Here is a 25,411-nt window from a genome sequence, read left to right as displayed (position 1 = left end):
GGCACATCCCACAGCACCCGGGGCCCAGGGCTGCCCTGCGGGGGCCAGGTTTGGCACACGGCTCCTTGGCCCAGCTGCCCCTGCAGGGGGCAAGTCCCGTCGCGCTGCGGCGGAGCTCCTGGAGAGATGCGCGCCAGAACCCCGCCAGCCCCTGCCCAGCCACTGCGCTCCAGCCCCGGCCTGGCCCCGGAGCGCAGCTGGGCACGACGGAGGGGTGGCTGGAGGACGCTGCCCTTCCGTGGGAGCCTCTGCTCCGGCAGAGCCGAGCCCCGACCTACAGCCACTCACCGCGACCCGCGAGCGGCCGGCGGGGAGCGCAGCCAGCCCGGCCCGGGGCGCACGGACAAGCCGGGGGAAGCTGCGCCTGCAGTGCGAGCCCTCCCCTCCGGGAGCCCTTCCCCTGCAGAGGGCGCCGGGAAATGTAGTTCGCCGGACTCACGTGGGAGCCGGGCGAGGGCTGGAGGGGACTCCCGTCCCCTGCCTTCCCTTGTCCGGGGGGAGCAGTGGGTGCGTGGCAAGGGGCAGGGTGGAGAGCCCCGGGGCTGGGGAGCCCACACTCGGGGAAGGCAGCAGGAGGCTGGGGGAACTTACCAGAGGGTCGCTAGTGTGTGTGCTGTGCCGCCCGGGGTCCTGTGGGGACTGGTGCTGTATGAATACCTAGGACAGAGGGGTCGGGTCGAGCTATTGATGCGCAGACTGACAAACAGCTACTCAGCTCTAGCGACAGAGACAGGCTGCAGAGAAACGGGCGAGCTGGACGGTGGCTGGCTGAAGACACAGGTTGAGATCGGCGAGGGATAGAGATCAAGAGACGAGGCTGGCTGCCCTGAGGGCTGCGTCCTCAACTAATTTTGGAGCCTAAATCTCATTTTCATAAGTCATTTAGGCACTTAGGAGTTTAAATAACATCCACTGTCAATGGGCTTTTGGAGAGACCGGGTGGAGGAGGGAATATCTTTTACTGGACCAACTTCTCTTGGTGACAGAGACAAGCTTTGGAGCCACACAGAGCTCTTCTTCAGTCCCTGTCCCCTGACTGCCCCCGGAACCCCTGCCCCTGACTACCCCTGCTGCCCCATCCAACCCCCCGTCCTTCCTGACTGCCCCCCCATCCCTGCCCCCATTCAACCCCCTGTTCCCCCCCCAACCGCCCTGACCCCTATCCACACCCCCGCCCCTGTCCACCATCCTGAACTCCCCTGCCCTCTATCCAACCCCCCTTGCTCCGTGCCCCCTTACCGCGCTGCCTGGAGCACCGGAGGCTGGCAGCGCTACAGCCGCGCCATCCAGCTGGAGCCGGGCCACGCTGCCGCCGCCACCACACAGCTCAGAGCACCGGGTCAGGCCGGGCTCTGCAGCTGCGCTGCCCCAGGAGCTCGCAGCCCCGCCGCCCAGAGCATTGCGAGGCTGCGGGGGAGGAGGGCAGCAGGGGAGGGGCCGGGGGCGAGCCTCCCAGGCCGGGCAGGACAGTCCCGTGGGCCGGATGTGGCCCACGGGCCGTAGTTTCCCCACCTCTGGGCTAATTACTTCATTGAACCTGGGCCCAAAACACTAGCATTTGGCATGATTGAGAAGGTGTTATTAGCAAATCAAGTGATATATAGTGTAAGACGCTGATACCATAACATGAAACCAAGTATAGATATGACTATGAGCATGAAGTCATTGCAACCATTCATTGAATAGAAAAATAAAGGATTACTAAACATCTGGAGTAAGTGTAAGAAAACATGAAACCCACTCATAAAGTCAGCTACTGTATTCCCTATACATTTCAGATCCTTCATCCACCCAGAAACTGGAAAATCCACAATGGCACTCTGCAAAACAAAAATTGGGGAACACAAGAGACCAGCAGATGGGCACAACTGTGGGCCACTTATCCTCAAAATATTCAGTGTCAAATTTCCATGATCATTTCTTAATGATGTGTAATTATTCTGTGTTTTCTAATTAAAAGTGTTACTAGTTTGCAGAAACGTATTTAGAGCATAAAGACAGCAGTACTGTGGAAACCATAGAAGAGACGCTAACTATGTATAGAAGAAAAATAGCAATTCTTTTAATGAAAGTGTCAGGTAATAAAGTTGTTACATATATCCCGTGAGCCCATAGTATATGGGAAGATAACAGGAAGAATGAGATAAATGTCGTATCAGAAACAGTTCACTCAATACACATGGAGTGGGATGTGTCACAGGTTTGGTTCTGTAATGGTGACTGTAGCAAAAATGTGGAGGGGTGAATGGTTGATATTGAAAGAGCTGTGAAATCGAACTGGATATAGTTTTATTCACCAGCAGTAAACTAAAAGTTTGAGATAAATAGATGTGTACCAAATATAATGTAAAATATGACCCAAAACAAGAAAAATATTTCAAACCAGTAACTTCATAATTGAAATAACTGACATTCATGAATAAATCAAGATTTCTATTCAGAGCGTTGGTCACAAGGTAGTCATTATCTGAGTACATTATATTGATTTTGCAGAAAGCGTGGAGGCGTACTGCATGGACTGCAACCGTGTTATTTGCAAAGGTGAAAATGAAGATTGCATGATGGTAAGAAATACAAAATTGCATCAGAAACACACAGCTTATGTTGGAGCAGATAAACACACAGAATATGATTGTTTATAGTACAAGAACAAAAGTCGTGATTAGCTGCATATAGACCCGATGGAATAACCCGGCTAAGGGTCAGGATTCTTGTGATAATTCCACATTAGTAAATATTTCCACAGCTGTTGACAGTCATATTTTGACTAATGAATATTGTTTTATAAATGTTATGAGTTAATTGACATTATAGTTAGCATTATTAGTTCTGTGTCATTTTCTCATCTATTACTTATCCAAGTGTGAGCCCTGCCTTCCAGAGGGAAGCAATGAAGACATCCTAATTGATCAGAAGAAAGTACAACTGCACAAAGTGTGCACAGTTGAAATGTTTACAAAAACCATATAGTGTATAATTATTTTCTTAAGAGAAATATTTTGGCTTTCTTGGAATTATTCAGTTGGAATATAACTGAGTAATAAAGTTCAATTTGAATATACATTTGAGTAAAGAAAAAAATGTTAACTCTGTATCTAAAAACACGTTTAGATGCTTGTTTTTTAAATAATGTTGACATGTAAAGTAAGCTATGTGTGTTTATAGACCTTGTACAATAATGAAGTTTTCAGATTTTGAAAAATACCTCTCTTTAGTTGTGTCCACATTTAAAACAGAGATTTCATAACGGTAGCACATTCTGACAGGAGTGACCCAATCAGTCACAACGGCTGACCCTGACCTGAGGATGGAAAAACAAGAGGTAGCAAATTGTTATAGGGCAGCTAAAAAGAACACCTCAGACGTCAGTAGCTGCTACAAGTAGCCAAATCTGTCGGGAGCAGTTTTTGACATTGCACCTGCCCCACTAGGGCACCTGGGTGGCACCCAGTGTGGTGTGACCCGCAGAGCTGGCTTGAGGAATCCCACCCCAGAGGGAAGGGGAGGGGCTGGCTTGTCGCATGGGAGGGAAGCGCTCCGGGGACTAAAGGAGGGTCCCAGCAGGGGCAGCCTGCCCAGGGACTGTGATGGGGGAAAGGGGCAGACAGAGCAGGGGGTAGTAGGGATGGGGGTGCGCACAGCCACTGGCATGGGGGGGCCAAATGGGGGAGGGGGAATGGGTAGGTTCACAGAGGAGTTGCAGGGACTCCCTGAAATAGAGGGGGGCTGGGAGGGTGGCATGCAGGTAGCATGTGGGAAGGGGGATGGTGGGATGCCAGGAACCCCCAGGGTGTGCAGTGAGCTCAGCCTGCAGATGCTACAAATGTGTGACCCCTAGTTAGTGGGATTACCCTATGGGACTCCCTGCCATGTTATTCGATGGGGTTCACCGGTGGGACTCCCTGCCACTTGGTTAACCTGTGAGACTCCCAGCCACTTGGCTATCAGTGGGGTTCACCATTGGGACTCCCCTCTAAATCCAGAACTCAGACACACCATTTATGGTTCTTTATTCTGACTTTTCCCCACTGTGACTAGTGCTGGACAGACCCAGCCCTGGCCCTGAAAAGCCATGAGAGGCCGAGGGGAGGAACTGAGGATCTAGTAACCAGGGTGAGATGGGGCCCAGCCCTTTGGCTGTGATGCTCAACCCAGGGCAGAGCAAGTCCCAGGAGGAGCTGTGCCCTTCATGCTTGTCGCGGTCGGGCACTGCTTTCCCGTCATGGGTCCTGCCTCGGGCTGACAGGGCAGCGGGGGGATCCATATCCACCATGCACAGGGTCGCTGTGCTGCACACAGTGTGCCATGGCCGTCTTCAGGCAGCGGTAGCAGAACGCCATGCAGTACTCCAGGCATGCCACCAGGAGGAAGCCTAGCTCAGTGTGGCTCACCAGGGTGTGGCACTCGGGACAGGCCCGCAGCAAGGGGCAGCCATGGACAGACGATCCCGGGGCCTGGATCTCCGGGGCGTTGTACAGGAGGCACTGGGGGTTGGAGCAGGATTCATCCTGGGGCGAGGGGTCCTTCCAGTCCACGTGGCAGCCCCAACAGAAGCAGTACAGCTCCCCGGCCCGCTGGGAGCAGGGCAGGCAGGGGGTGCGCGGGGTCCCTGGGTCCAGGACCTGGACGAGCACTGAGGGGAGATATGGGAAGCATTGACCACTAGGGTGTGATAGTCTATTCCCTCAAGCTTTGAGCTCTCTGTATCCCAGCACTAAGACTCCCAGCCCAGTCAGTCGCAGACCCTACCCCAAAACCCTATAAAAGGGGATTTAACAATTGTAGCCTGTGTCAGAAGGGTATTGGCTGGGAATTTCCTTCGTTTTTATTTTAATTTAGTATCTATTACCCGTCAATCCATCCATCCCAATATATAATCCTCAATCCAGCCATCCATCCCCATCCATATCCATCTATCCATCCATCCCCATGCCCATCTGTGATGTTATTGACATGAATTTTGACCATATAGATCATTGTTGCAACCAGGGTCCTATAGTTGCACTAAATCTTGTACAAAGGAGGTCAAGTAGGGTGTCTATGGAGAGGTTATAATTTGCTGGTTATGATTATGCTGTCTGTATGTGTGTATCATTTTTGTATTTGAAGTATGAATATGGGCTACATACTCGTATCTCAATGTGTTTGATTCTAGGTAGCACCAGTGAAGCATTTGGTCAGCTTCTTGAGAAAGGACTATTCTAAGTAAGTGCCCAATCAAGAAATACTTAACTGACAGTGGACCTTGGGAGACTCCAATCCACATCTGAGGAGCCTTCCTGGGAACGTTCAAGGTAGCATGTGAGCAATGGCTGCCACCTGCAAACTGAGTCATGCATGGACATGTGACTTGCCCATGTGACTCCAAACTCCATCTTGCTGCTGTGATTTTCCACAGTAAGAACAAAGGGTCCTTCCACATGGCAGAGGATATAAAAGGCCCTGGAAACCCCTCCATTTTGTCTTCAGTCCTGCTTCTTACCTCTGGAGGAACTGTGCTTGAAACTGAAGCTCTGAACAAAGGACTGAACGACCCATCCAAACTGGGATGTTTGTACTCCAGAGACCTGATTGGTATAAATCAGCAGTAATCCCATCAAGCCTGAAACAAGCCTGAACTAAGAACTTTGCAATTGTTGTATGTAGTTGATTCCATTTAACTAATTTTAACTCTCATCTATATTTCTTTCTTTTTATGAATAAACCTTTAGATTTTAGATTCTAAAGGATTGGCAACAGTGTGATTTGTGGGTAAGATCTGACTGGTATATTGACCTGGGTCTGGGGCTTGGTCCTTTGGGATTGGGAGAATCTTTTTTCTTTTACTGGGGTGTTGGTTTTCATAACCAATCATCCCCATAAGGAGTGGTGCTGGTGGTGATACTGGGAAACTGGAGTGTCTGAGGGAATTGCTTGTATGACTTCTGGTTAGCCAGTGGGGTAAAACCGAAGTCCTCTCTGTTTGGCTGGTTTGGTGTGCAAAGGACCCCCAGCCTTGGCCTGTGACTGCCCTGCTCTAAGCAATTTGTCCTGAATTGATACTCTCAGTAGTGTCCCACCAAAGGCCGCTTTGTTACAGCATCCCCATCCCATCCCCATACACATTTATCCTTGGGCTGCCCTCTGCAACCCCAGTACCCTTTCCGGCCTTTAACAAGGTCTGCAGCCTGGGGGGTTTCCAGGCTGGAGCTCCCCCAGCTCCTCTACCCTTCCCCCAGCCCTGCTCCACTTTAGGTACTCTGTTCAGCTCCCCAGCAGCCAGGCCCTTCTCCCTCAGCAAGCTAGAGAGACACTGTTTGCTCCTGGACCACTGCCCTCTTATAAGGGCCAGCTGGGCCCTGATTGGGGCGTGGCCACAGCTGAGGATGCTTCCCCAATCAGCCTTTCCCCAGCCACAGCCCTCCCCAGGGCTGCTTTTAACCCCTCCAGGCAGCAGTGGGGTGACCACCCTGCTACACCATCCATCCCCGTACACATCCATCCATCCACCCACACCCCATACACATCCCCATCCCAATACACATCCTTCCATTCATCCGCATCCCCATCCCCATCCCAAAACACATCCATCCATCCCCATCCAAATCCATCCATTCATCCATCCTCATCCCCATATACATCCCCATCTACATTCCCCATCCACATCCATCCATACACATCCCCATCCACATCCATCCAACCAAATATACAATCCTCTATCCATCCATCCCCATACACATCACCATCCGCATACACATCCATCCATCCCCATCCCATATATCCATCCAAATATACAATCCTCTATCCATCCATCCATCCATCCCCATCCCCCTACACATCCATCCATCCACCCACACCCCAAACACATCCCCATCCCAATACACATCCTTCCATTCATCCGCATCCCCATCCGCATCCCAAAACACATCCATCCATCCCCATCCAAATCCATCCATTCATCCATCCTCATCCACATACACATCCCCATATACATCCCCATCTACATTCCCCATCCATCCCCATCCACCCATCCACATCCCCATCCACATCCATCCAACCATCCATCCAAATATACAATCCTCTATCCATCCATCCCCATACACATCACCATCCGCATACACATCCATCCATCCCCATCCCATATATCCATCCAAATATACAATCCTCTATCCATCCATCCCCATCCCCCTACACATCCATCCATCCAGACCCAGCCCATACACATTTCCATCCCCATACACATCCATCCATTCATCCCCATTCCCATCCCTATCCATCCATTCCCCTACACATCCATCCATTCATCCCAATCCCCATCCCATATACAATCCTCTATCCATCCATCCCCATCCCCATCCATCTATCCATCCATTGCCATCCATTGCCATCCATCCATCCATCCATCCCCATGCACATCCCCATACACAGCCATCCATCCCAATATACAATCCTCTATCCATTCATCCCCATACACATCCCCATCTCCATCCGCATACACATCCCCATATATATCCCCATCCCCATACACATCCATCTATCCATCCATCCATCCCCAGCCCATACACATCCCCATATACATCCATCCATTCATCCCCCTTCCCATCCCCATACACATCCATGCATCTATCCCCATACACATACCCACAATGCCTTGAGTCCTGATAGCCCTGGTGGGGGTCAAAGCAGCCCCCCCTTGTCTCAGATCCCCCCTCTCCAAAGCCCCTGGATCCAGCCCATGACATGGGGCACTGCAGGGCTCCCCCTGGGAGTTAGGGTCCCCCCCCCGCAGACCAGCTGCCACTCCCCTGCACAGACCCAGGCAGTGATAGCAGAATGGGAACCCACATTCAGGGCACACCACCAGGGGGCAGCCTTTCTCAATGTTGCTCAGGAGGGCGTGGCAACAGGGACAGGCCCGCAGCGAGGGGTAGCTGTGGATGGACGATCTTGGGGGCGTCATGCAGCACGGCCTGTAGGGGGCATCGCAAGTCAGCATTGGATGAGGGGTCCCTCCATTCCGTGCGGCAGCCCCAGCAGAAGCAGTACAGCCCCCCGGCCCGCTGGGAGCAAGGCAGGCAGGGGGTGCGCAGGATCCTAGGGTCCAGGTGCTGGACGAGGTGCTGGCAGCGCAGGCACTGGAGGGCAGAATGAGGGCGTGTTAGCTACTGAGACCCCACCCCACATCCCAGCCTGAGCCAGATCCAGCTGGGGGGGGGATCAGGTCCCCCTCACTTTCCCCAGGACTCACCTGGCGGTAACTTCCCCTGGCCCCCTCCTGTGCCAGGATTTGGGCCTCCAGTGTGGCCTGGTCCTTGTCCAAGAAGAGCCCGAGTTTGCACAGCTCCGGCCAGAGCCAAGGGGTGTCCGGGCAGCGTGGGCAGCGGAATGAGGTGACGCCCTGAATGGGAATGAGGGGACCTGGATCAGCCACCAATTCTCCCCTGCGGCCCCCGGCCACCCACCTACCCCATCCCCATCCCTCCCCAACTGCCTTCCTCCTTAACCCCCCTGAACTCTCCTCCCCTTCCGCTGGCACCCCACAACAACCTCCCCTCCCGAGTTTGCACAGCTCCGGCCAGAGCCAAGGGGTGTCCGGGCAGCGTGGGCAGCGGAATGAGGTGACGCCCTGAATGGGAATGAGGGGACCTGGATCAGCCACCAATTCTCCCCTGCGGCCCCCGGCCACCCACCTACCCCATCCCTCCCCAACTGCCTTCCTCCTTAACCCCCCTGAACTCTCCTCCCCTTCCGCTGGCATCCCACAACAACCTCCCCTCCCCATCACTCCCTCAACTGGCCCCAAAATCTGCTCTGAAAATCCAGCCCTCCCTCTCTCCTCGACTCCTCTCTCCTGCAACCCCCCCCCACGCCCACCTGCCCATGCCGGGGGGGGGGGGGTTACCTGGTCCAGCAACACCCACACCCATCCCCGCAGCCCAGCTGCGCTCACCCAATGTCCTCACAGCGCCCCAGGGGACCCCCCCCCACCTGGAGGGAGAGAGGGGGAGGGGTGAAACAGGGCCCCATCCTCCTGGGAGCTCAGCTGCTCCATCCCTTCCCAAGGGATGATCCCAAAGGGCCTCCCGGGGGCAGGGGTAAGGGGAGGGTCTGGGGTCTCACCTGGGGCCCCCCGAACGGGGAAGATCACCTGGAACTGCTCAGCAGCGCCCACCACTGCCATTGCAGGCTGCCGGGATCATCTGTCCTGGGCTGGGAAACACCCGCAGGAATCCACCCGCTTTCCCTTTCTGCCCAGCCCCCCAGCTCTACCGGTGCCCCTCACTCCCGACCTGCAGCCCCTGCTAGCCCAGCCTGGGGGTCTCTAGCAGTTCTGCCAGTGATCCCCACTCCAGACCCGCAGTCCCTGCTAACCCAGCCCCCCTTCTCTGCCGGTGCCCCTCGCTCCCGACCCGCAGCCTCCTGCTAGCCCAGCCCCGCCTCGCCCAGCCCCGCAGGTGCATTACGTTCCTGGCCCAGAGGCTGAGGAAAGGCGACAGCAGCCGGTTGTGCAGGGCAGCTGCAGCTCTCACCCAGCTGTCAGTAACTGAGCACAGTGTGAGGCACCGGCAGAGCTGGGGCGGGGGGAGCTCAGAGCTGGGCTAGCAGGGGGTTGCGGGTCCGGAGTGAGGGGCACCGGCAGAGCTGGGGCGGGGGAGAGCCCAGGGCTGGGCTAGCAGGGAGCTGCAGGTCCGGAGTGAGGGGCACCAGCAGAGCTGGGGGTTGGGGGAGCCCAGGGCTGGGGTAGCAGGGGCTGCGGGTCCGGAGTGAGGGGCACCGGCAGAGCTGGGGTTGGGGGAGCCCAGGGCTGGGCTAGCAGGGGGTTGCGGGTCCGGAGTGAGGGGCACCGGCAGAGCTGGGGCGGGGGGGAGCCCAGGGCTGGGCTAGCAGGGGGTTGCGGGTCCGGAGTGAGGGGCACCGGCAGAGCTGGGGCGGGGGAGAGCCCAGGGCTGGGCTAGCAGGGGGCTCCGGGTCCGGAGTGAGGGGCACCGGCAGAGGTGGGGCGGGGGAGAGCCCAGGGCTGGGCTAGCAGGGAGCTGCAGGTCCGGAGTGAGGGGCACCAGCAGAGCTGGGGTGGGGGAGAGCCCAGGGCTGGGCTAGCAGGGGGCTCCGGGTCCGGAGTGAGGGGCACCGGCAGAGCTGGGGCGGGGGAGAGCCCAGGGCTGGGCTAGCAGGGAGCTGCAGGTCCGGAGTGAGGGGCACCAGCAGAGCTGGGGCGGGGGGGAGCCCAGGGCTGGGCTAGCAGGGGGCTCCGGGTCCGGAGTGAGGGGCACCGGCAGAGCTGGGGTGGGGGGAGCCCAGGGCTGGGCTAGCAGGGGGTTGCGGGTCCGGAGTGAGGGGCACCAGCAGAGCTGGGGGCGGGGGGAGCCCAGGGCTGGGCTAGCAGGGGGCTCCGGGTCCGGAGTGAGGGACCCTTGCGGAACTGGGGGGCTGGTCACCGTAGAGAGGCAAAAGCGAAAGGGAAAGCGGGTGGATTCCCGCGGGGTTTCCCAGCCCAGGACACATGATCCCGGCAGCCTACGATGGCGTCGGGGCAGTGGCGGGCGCTGGCCGAGCAGTTCCAGGTGATCTGCCCCCCCGGGGGGGCTCCAGGTGAGACCCCGGCCCCTCCCCTTCCCCTCCCCTCCCCCCGTGGGGCCTTTTGGGGTCACCCCAGGGGAAGGGCTGGAGCAGCCGAGCTCCGGGGGGTCGGGCCCTGTCTCACCCCTCCCCCTCTCTCCCTGCAGGTGCGGGGTCCCCCGGGGCGCTGCGAGGACGGGCGTCCTGTGGGCACTGGGTGAGCGCGGCTGGGCTGCGGGGCTGGGTGCGGGCGCTGCTGGACCAGGTAACCCCCCGCCGGGGCTGGATCTTCAGGGGAGATTTTGGGGGTGGTTGAGGGAGTGATGGAGAGGCAGGTTGGGTGGGGGGTGCCAGGGGAGGGGGATTGGATGCGGAGTGACGGGACGGGTTCCAGGGCTTGAAGGGGGAGGGGTCAGTTGGGGTGATGGGGAAGGGGAGGGGTTAGGGGGTGCCGGGGGATTGGATGCAGAGTGACAGGAGAAGGGGAGGGGTTAGGGGGTGCCGGGGGATTGGATGCGGAGTGACAGGGGAAAGGGAGTGGGGTTTAGGGGGGTGGGGTCATTTGGGGTGATGGGGAAGGGGAGGGGTTAGGGGGTGCTAGGGGGATTGGATGAGGAGGGAGAGGGGAAGGGGAGAGGGTTCAAGGGGGAGGGGTCAGTTGGGGTGATAGGTGAGGGGGTTCAAGGGGGAGGGCACTTGGGGAGGGGTGGGGTAGGTGGGTTGCCGGGGGCTGCAGGATAGGGGAGAATTGGTGGCTGATCCAGGTCCCCCCATTCCCATCCAGGGCGTCACCTCATTCCGCTGCCCCTGCTGCCCGGACACCCCTTGGCTCTGGCAGGAGCTGTGCAAACTCGGGCTCTTCTCAGATGAGGACCAGGCCATGCTGGAGGCCCAAATCCTGGCACAGGAGGGGGCCAGGGACAGCTACCGCCAGGTGAGTCCTGGGGGAGGCCGGGGGGATCCCAACCCCCCCGTCCCAGATGAGTGGGTCTCAGTAGCTAACGATGAATGGATGGATGTGTGCGTCTGGGGATGGATGGATAGATGGGTGTATATGGGGCTGGATGAGTGTGTATGGAGGGGTATGTATGGGGATGAATGGGTGCGAATATAGATAGATATATAGATAGAGGAGGTGGATGGAAATAGATAGATTCGATAGAGGGGGTGGATGGGGATAGATAAAGAGAGAGAGAGAGAGATAGTATATTAAAACAAAAGCTAAGGAAATTCCCAGCCAATAACCTTGTGAAACTGGCTACAATTGTTAAGTCCCCATTTATGGTATTTTGCTGGGGGAGGAGGGGCATCTCCAACAGGCTGGGCTGGTGCACTGAGAGCTCAGAGCCCAGGGGAACAGAGGACACATCACGCCCCGGTGGCTAACTCCCTGCCATGACTTCCCCTAGTGCCCGCGCTGCCAGCACCTCGTCCAGCATCTGGACCCCGGTACTTTGCGCACCCCCTGCCTGCCCTGCTCCCAGCGGGCCGGGGAGCTGTACTGCTTCTGTTGGGGCTGCCGCACGGACTGGAAGGACCCCTCGCCTCAGGGAAAATCCTGCTCCAATCCCCAGTGCCCCCTACAGGCTGCGCTTTACGACACCCTGGAGATCCAGGCCCCGGGATCGTCTGTCCATGGCTGCCCCTCACTGCGGGCCTGTCCCGAGTGCCACACCCTGGTCAGCCACACTGGGCTAGGCTGCCCCCTGGTGGAGTGCCCGGAGTGCTGGACAGAGTTCTGCTACCGCTGCCTGAGGGACCATCTCGGGGAGGACGCCGACGAGACCGAGTGGGAGCATGACGAGGATGAAGACATGGATTACGATAATTCCTGGGAGGCCAGCTGCAGTATTGCCGGGAGGCAGGAGCTGAACAGGTCCCCCTAGCCCAAGGGAGACCCCGGACTCAACCCCTGCTGCGACCCCTGAGAACTCCCCTCCTGCCTCCCCAAGGCCAGATCACGCCCCATCACACTCAGCCCCGTTCCCAGGTTTTGGGGACCCCCAAGGGCCCGACCCCCCCTCCTTGCTCACAGGATGCCGGGGGCAGTGCACTGCAGGGAGGAGTAATGCCTCTGCCAGAGATAGGGGTGCAGGCGCCTGTGACGAAGTGGGGATTTTCCCTTGTTATGTTGTATGTGAGTCTTACTGTTGAGCCGATGTGAGTTTTACTGTTTTGCATGAATACTGTGTGTGCCTCAGTTTCCCTGTGTGCTGCACCGATACCTTGGTGGTGGGAATAGGGGTGTGTGACTTTGGCTGAGACCTCTGGGCAGGTGAAGCTGCTCCAGCTGCCTGCACATATGCTATGACCCATAACCCATGTCCTTCGTAACTTGAGACCCAGGAGGGGGATGCAACCAGGTGATGAGCAGGTGACTGCCCCGGGAAAAAAAGAAGGAGGAGGAGCAAGCTGGGCAGTCTGCTTGGGGGTCTCGAAGAGGGGGAGTCCAGGCCATCTGGCCCAGGACGCCCCAAGATGGACTTTGCTGAAAGTCACTGATTTCTGTGCTGACAAGTTCTGTTCTCCGCTGTGTTCCTGTCGACTAATAAACCTTCCATTTTATGCTGTCTGAGAGTCACTGCTGACTGCAGAGTTGGGGTGCAGGGCTCTCTGGCTTCCCCAGGAGCCACGCCCAGGCGGACTCGTTGTGGGAAGCGCACGGTGTGGCAGGGGATGCTGAATGCTCCGAGGTCAGACCCAGGAAGGTCGAAGCTGTGTAAGCTTCTTGCCCTGGAGACAGTCTGCTCAGAGAGAGGAGGCTCCCCCAGAGTCCTGGCTGGCTTCATACGGAGTAGTTCCAGAGCATCGTCCAGTGACTCTGTGACAGGGCTATTGCCCCATCTCTTGGGTATTGGGGTGTAGAGAGAACTGACACCTCTCCTAGCTATTGGGGTGCAGGGGCCATTGCCCCATCTCCTGGGTATTGGGGTGCAGAGAAGAATGACACCTCCCCCAGATACTGGAGTGCAGGGGGCATTTCCTCCTCTATAGCCTATTGGGATGCAGTGGGCACTGCAGCTTCACCTGGCTGCTGGGGGACAGGACTAGTGGGCCTGTCCCGAGTGCCACACCCTGGTGAGCCACCCTGTGCTAGGCTGCCCCCTGGTGGAGTGCCCGGAGTGCTGGATGGAGTTCTGCTACTGCTGTCTGGGGGACCATCTCAGGGAGAACACCAACGAGACAGAGTGGGAGCATATCCCCCACTAGGCCACTAGGGGAGATAAGTCCCCCAGCATCACTGCTCCCCTGTCCTCTAGGCAGGGGTGGGAGTTTTATGGGCCTGTGGTGCCCGTGCTCTAGCAAATTCAGGGCCACCTGGGCCTGGATCCAGCAATGTTCAGGGCCTGGTCTCTCCCCCGGCCCCGCCTGCCGCTCCCTCGCGCCTCCCTCCTCCCTGCCTCACCTGCGCCCTGGGCAGAAGGCGGCTGCCCCCTGCAGCTGCGCACTGTACTCCCTTGCTGCCTGCCCACGGCAGACTGACTGACTGACTGGAGGTGCAGCGGCATCCCCTCCCCACCCCGGCAGACAACTCCGAGGGGGCTTATCTTGTCTGGATCTCCTGAGCAGCAGCCTGGGGCTTGGGTGAGTGTCGTGCCGGGGGTGAGGGGCCCTCCCCTGGAGCTCGCTGCTGCCGGTGGGGAGAGGGCTGGGGGAAGTCCTCCTCTCTGGCCCCAGCCCTGGGGCAGCCTGTCTACTGCACCCAAAGTTTGAACTCATCCCCGGCCCAGCCCAGAGCTCGCACCACCAACAAGAGTCCTCACACCCCCCCCGACCCCAACCGTCTGTCCCAGCCCCGAGCCCCCTCCTGCAACGTGAACCCCTCATCCCCAGCCCCACCCCACAGCCCTCACCCCCGCACCTCGACCCTCTGCCCTACCCTGATCCTCCTCCCACCTTCCAAACCCCTCAGCCCCACCCCATTAATTTTGTGTAATAATAATCAACAATGGATAAATTCTTAATAAAGTTACCCAGTGTGACAAAGTGGGGGATTTTCTTGTTTTCCCCCCCTTGTTTTTCCAATGGTTTGCATGCAGAGGGGGTGGGACTCAGTTTCCCTGGGTGTTACTGGTTTAACGAGGTGATGGGAGAAGGAGTTTGTTGTTACAGAGGACCGGAGAGGGAACTTGGGACCCCGGCCAATGGCCTGGAGAATGGATACTCCAGCGACTGGTGACCTGGTGACCCAAAGGCCCAGCTTGGTAGTCACAGCCAGTTCTGGCCAATGGGAGGACAATGGGCTGCGAAGCGAGCACCCCAGTGACCTAACCAGCCGGTTCCAGCCAGAGGGGGCCAGAGGACGAAAGAGAGGAGAGGAGAGGAGGCCCAGGCGACCCTGTTTACCTGGAGAGAAGACAATGGACAGAGGCGGGGCTTGGGGAAGGTGATATCAGATGCCCAGCTGGGAAGCAGGGGGGCTCTGGGCTGGAGAGGGAGAGCAGGCAGAGCCCACCTGGATGCAGGGGAGACTGGGATGTACTGTGCCTGAGGGCCCTGAGAGTTTCTTATGCTGTGTTCAAACGGTCAATAAACCGTCGTGTTTTACACTGGCTGAGTGTCACTCCAGTCTAGAGAGCAGGGTTGCATTATTCCCTTTGGGAGTGGAGGCCCCAGGGGTCCAGGGCGAGTGGACTCCCTGAGGGGGCCCACGGTGAGAGACAGGCGTGCTAAGGCTCCGAGAGGTGCAGCTCCAGGCGGCGGAGGGGCTTAACCCGTGAGAGAGAGTGGACCCCCGAGAAGGGCTGTCACACTGAAGGGGGTTCCCCCCACGGATGGCACGGGGCCAAGAGTGGGTACGACCTGTGAGTCTGTGACACCCAGTGTGACGGTCTGTACATCGTGGGACTACCCTACACCCCCATGTTCATCCTTTTAATATGATTGTGTGGTATCCAATGCAAAGTTTGTCATGTCGGGTGTCTTCGGAAGGCTCATGATGCACTGAGCATTGTTGTTATAGTGATGTTATAGTAATTGTTGTTACAGTAATGTTATAGGTTATAATTTCATGTATATAGTTAGGAGGCTGAAAATGTGTCCTCATGGCTTAAAACAGGCCTAGGCAAAACTCTCCAAGAGCAGAGAGGCAGTTCACACCTCATCAGGGCATGTATGGGACAAACCCAGCCCAGCCTCACAGGAACAAAGGACACAGGCCTAGGCAGCAACAAAGGATCTGTTGGACTCTCAAGGGAGTCACCCCCCTTCCCTTGGTCAGTCTGGGACTGGGATGAGGTAATGCTCACCTGACTCTGAAGGGAGTGGGGCAAAGCCAAGAGGGAAGAAAGGACATGATAAAAGGGAGAGACATTTGCCAGGCTCTTCCTCTCTCTTCCACCTACATCTACAGACATCACCACCAAGCGACTGAAGCGCTGATCAAAGGGGAGAGCCTGGCTGAAGGGCAACCAGCCAACCTGTGGTGACATATGTAAGGGCACTGAAAGTGTTAAGATCAGATTAGAATGTGTTTTGCTTTTATTTCATTTGACCAAATCCAACATGTTGTGCTTTGACTTACAATCACTTAAAATCTATATTTGTAGTTAATAAATCTGTTTGTTTACTCTACCTGAAGCACTGCATTTCGTTTAAAGCATGTCAGACTCCCCTTGGGAGAACAAGCCTGATACATATCAATTCCTTTGTTAAACTGATGAGCTCATATAAGATTGCAGCGTCCAGCGGGCATAACTGCAAGATGGAGGTTCCTAGGGTTGTGTCGGGGACCGGAGATATTGGCTAGTGTCATTTGGTTGCACAATCCAAGGAGCAGCTTACATGGCAGAGGCTGTGCGTGAACAGCCCAGGAGTGGGGGTTCTCACAGCAGAGCAGGGTAAGGCTGGCTCGCAGAGTCAAGGATTGGAGTGACCTAGCAGATCACCAGTCCAGATAACACCAGGGGAACGTCACACCCAGAGAAAAAGAAAAGGGTAATTTATCAAGTGATGGCCTGAGTTCGAAACCAGGCTTGCAAACTGAAGTTATACAAAAGAAAGATGTGGCAAATCTAAAAGATAAGAAAAGGAGTTTTCATGAATCTTGGCTATCAAGATTTACATGGTTGGAGTACAATAGCGAATTAGACAGAGCCTTTTGCTTTTGGGGGTTATTGATCCAGGAGTGCTTGGTTGTTTCCATATTCAAAAGAGTATTAATAAAGTTGATATTCTTAGTTAAATACATTTTTCTTATGATAGTGATATTGTGCAATATATGGAAACTGTTAAATGCTTACTGTTTCCAGTCCATTTTTACATTATTTTAAAAAAAATATATCAGCTTACAAGGTGGGGAGGCGGGGGGGGACTTGGACCCATTCTGGGCAAAACCAAAATTATACAAACCTGCCGCCCCTGCATACCCAGAGGCTACTTTGCACCACCAAACTCAGACAAGCTGGTGGGCACTCACTCGCTCTATCCCCCACCTGGATCCAGAGCAAGGGGGTCCCATGGGAGTGTGGAGGAGGGTGGAATCAAGCCATCCAGGTCTGCCCCCTCTCAGTGTTATACTGGATAGTGGAATCTCAGAGTGGGTCCCCTACACCTTAGAGCAGCCATCCTCCTCTGTGGAAGAAGGGGGCTGTGGGTTGGGATTGAGGGGCACGGACAGAGCTGGGGGTGGGGGGCTGGAGGGGGTACTACTGGGGGGAACAGAGCGTGACGTCCTGACTCCCAGCCAGACCCCTCTGTGGACCCAGGAAGTGCGTTTCGGGCCATGCAGGGAAGCCTTGTACTGAGGCGAATGGGGATCCCAGGGTGTGAATATTATGGGGTGTTTGGGGTGAGATAAAATTAAATAAAATCCAGCCAAGTCTCAAAATCATCAAAATACCTAAAATACTAAAAATGATCAATCCTACAGCATGTCGTCTCGGGGCTTGGAGCAGCAGCAAGGGACCCTGGTGTCCAGGGGAAGGGCTCTGCAGATGGGTGGGTTAGAACTGGGGGAGAGGGGCCTGGGAGCTAGGACTCCTGGGTTCTATCTCCAGCTCTGGGACGGGAATGGGGTCTAGTGGGTTAGAGTGGGGGGGTGCTGGGAGCTAGGACTCCTGGGTTCTATCTCCAGCTCTGGGAGGGGAATGGGATCTAGTGGGTTAGAGTGGGGGGGTGCTGGGAGTCAGGATGCCTGGGTTCCATCCCCAGCTCTGGGAGATGCTGTGCTACTAATGGGTGTCTCAAGCCCAGTGAGGGGATGTTAGTGAATCGCTGTTCACTGTCACACCAGTACACAGTTCAGCGCAGGCTGTGATTTCATGTTACGTTATTGCTTGTGAATCATTGGAAAAAGCACCATCAAAAATCTTTGTGCCCCTTTATTACAGATACAGGCAAAGAGGGGAAAGCAGTTAAAGCCTTTGGACTGTCCAGCATCACAGCAGGTGTCACTGGAATCCTCTCCCATTAGCGTGCAGGGATGGCACAGAAAACACAGCGTTTATCAATAGCAGTGACGCTATAGGCTCCCGCATGTAGGCCAGAATCTGTAGCATAACTCCAGCCTAAGGGCTGGTCTACACTAACCCCCCAATTCGAACTAAGATACGTAACTTCAGCTACGTGAATAACGTAGCTGAAGTCGACGTACCTTAGTTCGAACTTACCGCGGTCCACACACGGCAGGCAGGCTCCCCCGTCGACTCCGCGTACTCCTCTCGCCGAGCAGGAGTACCGGAGTCGACGGCGAGCACTTCTGGGTTCGATTTATCACGTCCAGACAAGACGCGATAAATCGAACCCAGAAGTTCGATTGCTTGCCGCCGAACCAGCGGGTAAGTATAGACGTACCCTAAGTCCTCAGTCCCTCCCTCTGCCCTCACAATCCCCCTCCCCTCTCTGCCCCCCAAAATCAAGAGATTGGCTTAAAAAATCAGGATATCTTTTAAAATCAGGTTATGCTGTCCCCCCTTTAACCAAGCAGCTCCGAGGAGAAATTGATGATGGAGCCTGGTGTTTTCTTTGATGCCGTCTTGTTTCTTTACAAGGAACGTACAAAGTCCTGCTTGTCCGTCCAGAGGAGGAATCAAACAGAAAGAGGCGGTGCCTTCATTTGCTATTCCAAGCCCTTTTCCAGTCAGCACTCTGCACCCACAAAGCTTTTTCTCTTAGATTAATCTCAGGGCCACATTGCTGTGCTTCCAGGCAATGTCTGCTTGGCTTCCTCCCTCTGCTTCTGCCTTGCTCTCTCCCTGTGTCTCCATGCTTGTGTTGGCTTTGTCCCACACACACACAGACATCTGGATGATGGGGGGGAGAAGAAGCTTATGCGATTTGATGATGACACCAAGCTGTCCCGAGCCCTGCTCCCTCCTGCTGTTTGGAGCTGTCTGGTGCCCCTTCCCCCCTGCCATGTGGAGCTGTCTGGTGCCCCTCCCCCCCGCCCCGCCATGTGGCGCTCTCCGGAGTCCCCTTCCCCCCTGCCGTGTGGAGCTGGCCCGAGCCGCTCTCCCCTCCCCACCCATGTGGAGCTAGCCTGAGCCCCTCTCTCCCCTCCTCTGTGGAGATGGCCTGAGCCTGTGACGAAGTGGGGAATTTTCTTGTTTTTTGTCTTGTTGTTTTCAGTGGTTTGCATGCAGAGGGGGTGGGACTCAGTTTCCCTGGGTGTTACTGCTTTAACGAGGTGATGGGAGAGAGTTTGTTGTTACAGAGGACCAGCGACGGAACTTGGGACCCCAGCCAATGGCCTGGAGAATGGATACTCCAGTGACTGGTAACCAGGAGGCCCAGCTCGGATGCCACAGCCGGCTCTGGCCAGTGGGAGGACAATGGGCTGTGGAGAGAGGACCACTGTGACCTGACCAGCTGGTTCCAGCCAGTGGGGAACAAAGGACGGCTGAGAGGAGAGGCTGAGAGGAGAGGAGGCCCAGACGACCCTGTTTATCTGGACAGAAGACAAAGGACAGAGGTGGGACTTGGGGGCAGGTGATATCAGATACCCAGCTGGAAAGCATCTCAGGACTGGAGAGAGAGAGCAGGCAGAGCCCACCTGGATGGAGGGGAGACTTAGCTATACGGTGCTGAGGGAGGCTAGGCCTGAGGGCCCTGAGAGTTTCCTGTGCTGTGTTCAGACGCTCAATAAACCCTCCTGTTTTATGCTGGCGGAGAGTCGCTCCGGTCTAGAGATCAGGGTGGCATTATTCCCTCTGGGAGTGGAGGCCCCAGGGGCCCAGAGCGAGTGGACTCCCTGAGGGGGCCCACGGTGAGAGACAGGCGTGCTAAGGCTCAGAGAGGTGCAGTTCCAGGAGGCAGAGGGGCTTGACCCCCACGAGAAAGAGTGGACCCCCGAAGAAGGGCTGTCACACTGAAGGGGGTACCCCCAAGCAACGGAAGGGGGCCAGGAGTGGTCATGACCTGTGAGTCTGTGACAACGACGTGGTAGCAGAGGATGGTTTGTGGATGCACCCTGTAGACGTTTGGCTGCGAGTGCAGGCGCTTTGCAGTGAGTGGCTGCCAGCGATAAAAGGATGGAATTGAAGGAACCAGCGAGGAAATGGTCTATAACCAGCTCCGTAAGAGGGACCTGGCACATCTGTGCAGGGAGAGAGGGCTGAGTGTGGGGAGACTCACTAAGGAGCAGCTGATGGCTCAGCTTGTAGAGAATGACCAGTCTGAGGAACAGGCTCCAGACCCCGGGGGGCTCCCGGGATGCCCAGAGAGCCGGGGAGTAGCCGTGGGGGCAGTCCGTGTAGCAGCTGGGAGTCTATCAGACCTGACTCCCCTGTCAGCACAGGGGGACCCCAGTCAGGTTTCTCCCTGGAAGAGGTGCAGAGACTGGAGCTGGAGCTGAAAACAAAGGTGCTGGAGCTGGAAGAGTGGAGTCTGGTGGACCGTGCAGAACAACTGAAGCATGAGTTGGAGTTGGAGGAGAGGCAGGCCAAGAGGGCCTGCCGGGGATAAGTGGGGAAGGGTCCTGAGATGCTAGTTTTTGGGGAATCTAGACACCAAACTGTTGCCCCAGTTTAAGGAGGGGGGGGCTATTGATGCCTACCTCACAGACTTCTAGGAGGCTTGTGATCTGAACCAGATTGATCCCACAGACAGGCTTTGCTGTCTGACCCCCCTTTTGGGTCCCAAGGCCATAGAGGCATTCAGCCAAATGGATAGTATTGAGACTGGGGACTATAACCTGTTCAAACTGGCTTTGCTGCTGAAGTTTGAACTGAGCCCCGAGGCATACAGGAAACAATTCCGGGGTGTACGCAAGATCTCAGGTGTCACTTACAAGGAGGTCACCAACCTGCTGAGGTATCAAAGGGGTAGCCGTGTTTGCTGCTTTTACAGATCCAGACTAAGGCCTGGTCTACACTAGGAGTTTATGTCGAATTTAGCGCCGTTACATCGAATTAACCCTGCACCCGTCCACACCACGAAGCTATTTAGTTCGACATAGAGCTCTCTTAAATTCGACTTCTGTACTCCTCCCCAATGAGAGGAGTAGCGCTAAATTCGAAATGGCAATATCGAATTAGGCTAGGTGTGGATGGAAATCGACGGTAATAGCTCCGGGAGCTATCCCACAGTGCACCACTCTGTTGACGCTCTGGACAGCAGTTCGAGCTCGGATGCTCTGACCAGCCACACAGGAAAAGCCCCGGGAAAATTTGAATTCCTTTTCCTGTCTGGGCAGTTTGAATCTCATTTTCTGTTTGGACAGCGTGGCGAGCTCAGCAGCACTGGCAACGATGCAGAGCTCTCCAGCAGAGATGGCCGTGCAATCTAATAGAAAGAGGGCCCCAGCATGGACTGATCGGGAAGTCTTGGATCTCATCGCTGTGTGGGGCGATGAGTCCGTGCTTTCAGAGCTGCGCTCCAAAAGAAGGAATGCAAAGATCTACGAGAAGATCTCTAAAGCCATGGCAGAGAGAGGATACAGCCGGGATGCAACGCAGTGCCGCGTGAAAATCAAGGAGCTGAGACAAGGCTACCAAAAACCCAAAGAGGCAAACGGACGCTCCGGATCCCAGCCCCACACATCCCGTTTCTACGAGGCACTGCATTCCATCCTAGGTGCGGCCGCCACCACTACCCCACCACTGACCGTGGACTCTGAGGATGGGATATTGTCCACGGCCGGTTCCTCGTCGGAAATGTTAGCGGACGGGGAAGATGAGGAAGGAGATGAGGAGGACGAGGCAGTCGACAGCGCTTGCACCGCTGATTTCCCCGACAGCCAGGAGCTCTTCATCACCCTTACCGAGATCCCCTACCAACCGTCCCCATCCGTTACCCCGGACACCGAATCAGGGGAAGGATCAAGCAGTGAGTGCTTTAAACATCTAAACATTTATTTTTAACATAACTGCAATATTTATATTGTTAACAATGGGGTTTTCATTCACTCATTTAAACATAGAAACTTTTATTTATAAGACAACAGGAATATTAATAATATCAGCAATTGGGTGTTCATGATTTCTTTGCCTTAGGCAACTATTTAGTCCCAACTATGTAAAAAAAATCAAATAATGTCCGGATTTTCATGATTAGGCAACCACAGGACGCTCCACTCTGTAGTCCCTTCCAGTGCAGTTACACCAAAATACGGTCTATATGTCCGGGAATTGACAGAAAGTCCTCCTGGGAGAGCTCAGCATAGCTCTCCTGGAGGTACTGCTCAAGCCTGCGCATCAGGTTCCTTGGCAGGGCGATCTTGTTAGGTCCACCGTGGTAGGACACGTTCCCACGCCATGACTCTATCAAGTAGTCCGGGATCATAGCACGGCAGAGCATGGCGGCATACGGCCCTGGCTTCTGCATGCTCTCCCGAAGCATCCGTCCCCTGTCGCTCTCCGAGATCCTCATCAGCGTGATGTCGCACATGACGCCCTGCTTTGAATTAGGGAGGGGAATGTTAGTATTGGGACTGCTTTACAGCCACGCGGTGGAGGCGGCAGAGGGGCAGCATACAGGGACCTTTCCCTGGGACAGCCGCGAGGTGGTGGGACAGGGGCAGAGCTCATGCTTCCCTGATTGCTGCCAGCAGAGAGTGGCATTGCTTTCAGTGCGAAAGGAGCCCAGTGCTACTATTAAAGTTTTAAGCTGCCACAAGTCTACGGCTTACCATGTTTTCCTGCTACAAAAGTAGAGGTGTCCTGCCACGCTTCTCAGATCGCAACTGCAAGACCCCAGGCACTGAAGGCGAGGGCCGAAAATTCGACCTTGTCCTGAGTGCGCATGTGAAAGGTGCAGTGCATGGTGTTGTTCACAGAGAAAGACTATGTTCTTTGTTAGCAACTTCATTTATCTGTCTCAGGAATTCACTCCCTTTTTCCCATTCCCACAGACACATCTGCGACTGTCTCCCAACCCAGCCTGGCATCACACTCCCAGAGGCTAGCGCAGATTAGGAGGAGGAAGAAGAAGACGCGTGAGGACATGTTCTATGAACTTATGGACTGCTCACGAGCGCAGGCAGCCCAGACGACACAGTGGAGGGAGAACTTGTCACAAATGCACCGAGCAGTCATGGAACGGGAGGAGAGGTGGTGCCAGGAAGACCAGCAGGCTACTCAAACCCTGCTTGGACTAATGAGGGAGCAAACGGAGACGCTCCGGCGCCTTGTGGATGTTCTGCAAGACCGGAGGCAGGAGGACAGAGCCCCGCTGCAGTCTATCTCTAACCGCCCTCCCCCGCCACAAAGTCCCACACCCCCCTCACCAAAAGTCCAAAGAAGGAGGGGCGGCAAGGGCCGTTAAAACTTTCAGTCAACCCCTGCAGACTGCTGTTGCACTAGAAGGCTCTCGTTCCACAAAGTTTGAAAAATCCTTTCCTACCCATCTCACACAAGCCCCCGTCCAAGTTTTCTCCCCCCCCTTTTCATGTGCGGTTCATAATAAAATATTTTTTTCTGTTAAGTACTGTTTCCAAGATTTTCTTTTAGAGGAGATTCTGTCTGAAGGGGGGGAAGGGGTTTGGTAATTGGACAGGACAGTCACCTTAAGGAGGCTACAGAGGCGGGGGCAGGTCCAGCATCAGGACACATACACAGTGCAGTCACCAGTTACCCTGGTGAGTCTGGGAGGTGCTTTTCATGTTCTGGGGGGCGGGGGGGTTGATCTGTGACTTTGTGGCGGGGGAGGGCAGTTAGAGAACTTATGCCGCGGTCCTTATCCTGGATCACAGAGCCACGCAGCAGGGGGTCTGTAACCCTCCGCCCCCTGCCAGAAAGTCACTTGGCCGACACATACACGCAGTCCCGCCCAGGACTGCTGGCAGGCTCCGTTGAAACAACCAATCCACCACTGCGGAGCCTGTCATTCCCGGAGTTTAGAAGCATCATTTGCATCAGAACACTAAACCCGCCCCCCGCCACAGTCTGCGTCCCCGGTTTAAAACATTCCCGCGAAAACAGTAAGAAAGAGAACATTGTTCATTAACAAAACGGAACAGATTTTATTTGTTGGGAAGGTGGTGAAGGGGGTATGTAACTTGGAAGGATAGTCAACAGTAACTGGGTAAAGAAACGGGGGCAGGTTCAGCATCTGTGTCCACAAACTAAACAGTCACTGGAGACCCTGCTCAGTCAGGAACCTAGCTTTCAAAGCCTCCCTGATGCACAGCGCGTCCCGCTGGGATCTTCTAATCGCCCGGCTGTCTGGCTGGGCGTAATCAGCAGCCAGGCTACTTGCCTCAACCTCCCACCCCGCCATAAAGGTCTCCCCCTTGCTCTCACACAGATTGTGGAGCACACAGCAAGCAGCTATCACAATGGGGATATTGGTTTCGCTGAGATCACAGCGAGTGAGTAAGCTTCTCCATCTCCCCTTGAGACGGCCAAAGGCACACTCCACCACCATTCTGCACTTGCTCAAACGGTAGTTGAAAAGTTCTTTTTCTGAGTCCAGGGCGCCAGTATAGGGCTTCATGAGCCAGGGCATTAACGGGTATGCAGGGTCCCCGAGGATCACTGTAGGCATCTCCACATCCCCAAGACTTATTTTGTGCTCCGGGAAGTAAAGACCTTCCTGCAGCCGTCTAAACAGACCAGAGTTCCTGAAAACACGAGCGTCATGAACCTTGCCCGGCCATCCGACGTTGATGTTCGTAAAACGTCCCCTGTGGTCCACCAGTGCTTGCAGCACCATAGAAAAGTAGCCCTTTCTGTTAATGTACTGGCTGGCCTGGTGGTCCGGTCCCAGGATAGGGATGTGAGTCCCATCTATAGCCCCACCGCAGTTTGGGAATCCCATCTCGGCAAAGCCATCTATGATGAGCTCCACGTTTCCCAGTGTCACTACCTTTGATAGCAGTACCTTGACGATTGCCTTGGCTACTTGCATGACAGCAACCCCCACGGTAGACTTGCTCACACCAAAGTGGTTCGCGACTGACCGGTAGCTGTCTGGCATTGCAAGCTTCCAGAGGGCTATGGCCACTCGCTTCTGGACAGTCAGGGCTGCTCGCATCCGGGTGTCCTTTCGCTTCAGGGCAGGGGACAGCAACTCACACAGTTCGAGGAAAGTCCCCTTCCGCATGCGAAAGTTTCGCAGCCACTGGGATTCATCCCAGACCTGCAGCACTATGCGGTCCCACCAGTCCGTGCTTGTTTCCAGGGCCCAGAATCGCCGTTCCACAGTATCCACAAGACCCAGTGACACCGAGATGTCCTGGGCGCAGGGTCTCGTGGTTTCTGAGAGCTCTGAGCTACTCTCCGACTTCATGCCCTCACGGTGGTGCCGTAGCCTCCTCTCCTGATTTCTCTGCAGCTGCCTCTGGTAAAGGTGGATGAGAAGCTGCGAGGCGTTGAGAACTGCCACAACTGCAGCGATGGTCGCAGCGGGATCCATGCTCGCACTGCTGTGGCGTCCGCGCTGTCACTGATCAGAAAAGTGCGCGAACTGATTTCCCGCCGGCGCTTTCAGGGAGGGA

At 55.6% G+C, this 25,411-nt stretch overlaps 1 protein-coding gene and 1 long non-coding RNA gene across 2 annotated transcripts; one reads left to right on the top strand and one right to left on the bottom strand.

Annotated features, from left to right (window-relative positions):
* Positions 1-2,042: 2,042 nt before the first annotated feature.
* On the bottom strand, positions 2,043-8,115 carry LOC135892482 (uncharacterized). Its single transcript, XR_010562295.1, has 4 exons — positions 7,825-8,115; positions 5,483-5,567; positions 4,392-4,633; positions 2,043-3,301 (listed from the first exon to the last, which is right to left on the bottom strand). It is a non-coding gene; the product is annotated as an uncharacterized LOC135892482 (long non-coding RNA).
* Positions 8,116-10,499: 2,384 nt separating this feature from the next.
* Positions 10,500-13,106, top strand: LOC135892657 (E3 ubiquitin-protein ligase RNF217-like). Its single transcript, XM_065420451.1, has 4 exons — positions 10,500-10,569; positions 10,704-10,801; positions 11,321-11,470; positions 11,946-13,106. Exons 1-4 carry the CDS (start codon positions 10,500-10,502, stop codon positions 12,420-12,422), a joined length of 795 nt encoding a protein of 264 aa, XP_065276523.1. The 3' UTR covers positions 12,423-13,106.
* The last annotated feature ends 12,305 nt before the right edge of the window (positions 13,107-25,411 follow it).

This window comes from Emys orbicularis, chromosome 20 (assembly GCF_028017835.1).
Source record: "Emys orbicularis isolate rEmyOrb1 chromosome 20, rEmyOrb1.hap1, whole genome shotgun sequence".
NCBI classification, from domain to species: Eukaryota; Metazoa; Chordata; order Testudines; family Emydidae; genus Emys; species Emys orbicularis.
This window is presented reverse-complemented; position numbering and strand designations above follow the sequence as displayed.

What these genes read in the sequence shown, in the direction of transcription:
- LOC135892657 (XM_065420451.1), top strand. Translation starts at nt 10,500, where the DNA reads ATGGCGTCGGGGCAGTGGCGGGCGCTGGCCGAGCAGTTCCAGGTGATC. An exon ending in CCCCCCCGGGGGGGCTCCAG is followed by an intron (nt 10,570 to 10,703) that starts GTGAGACCCCGG and finishes CTCTCCCTGCAG; the next exon opens with GTGCGGGGTCCCCCGGGGCG. An exon ending in CCAGGGACAGCTACCGCCAG is followed by an intron (nt 11,471 to 11,945) that starts GTGAGTCCTGGG and finishes GACTTCCCCTAG; the next exon opens with TGCCCGCGCTGCCAGCACCT.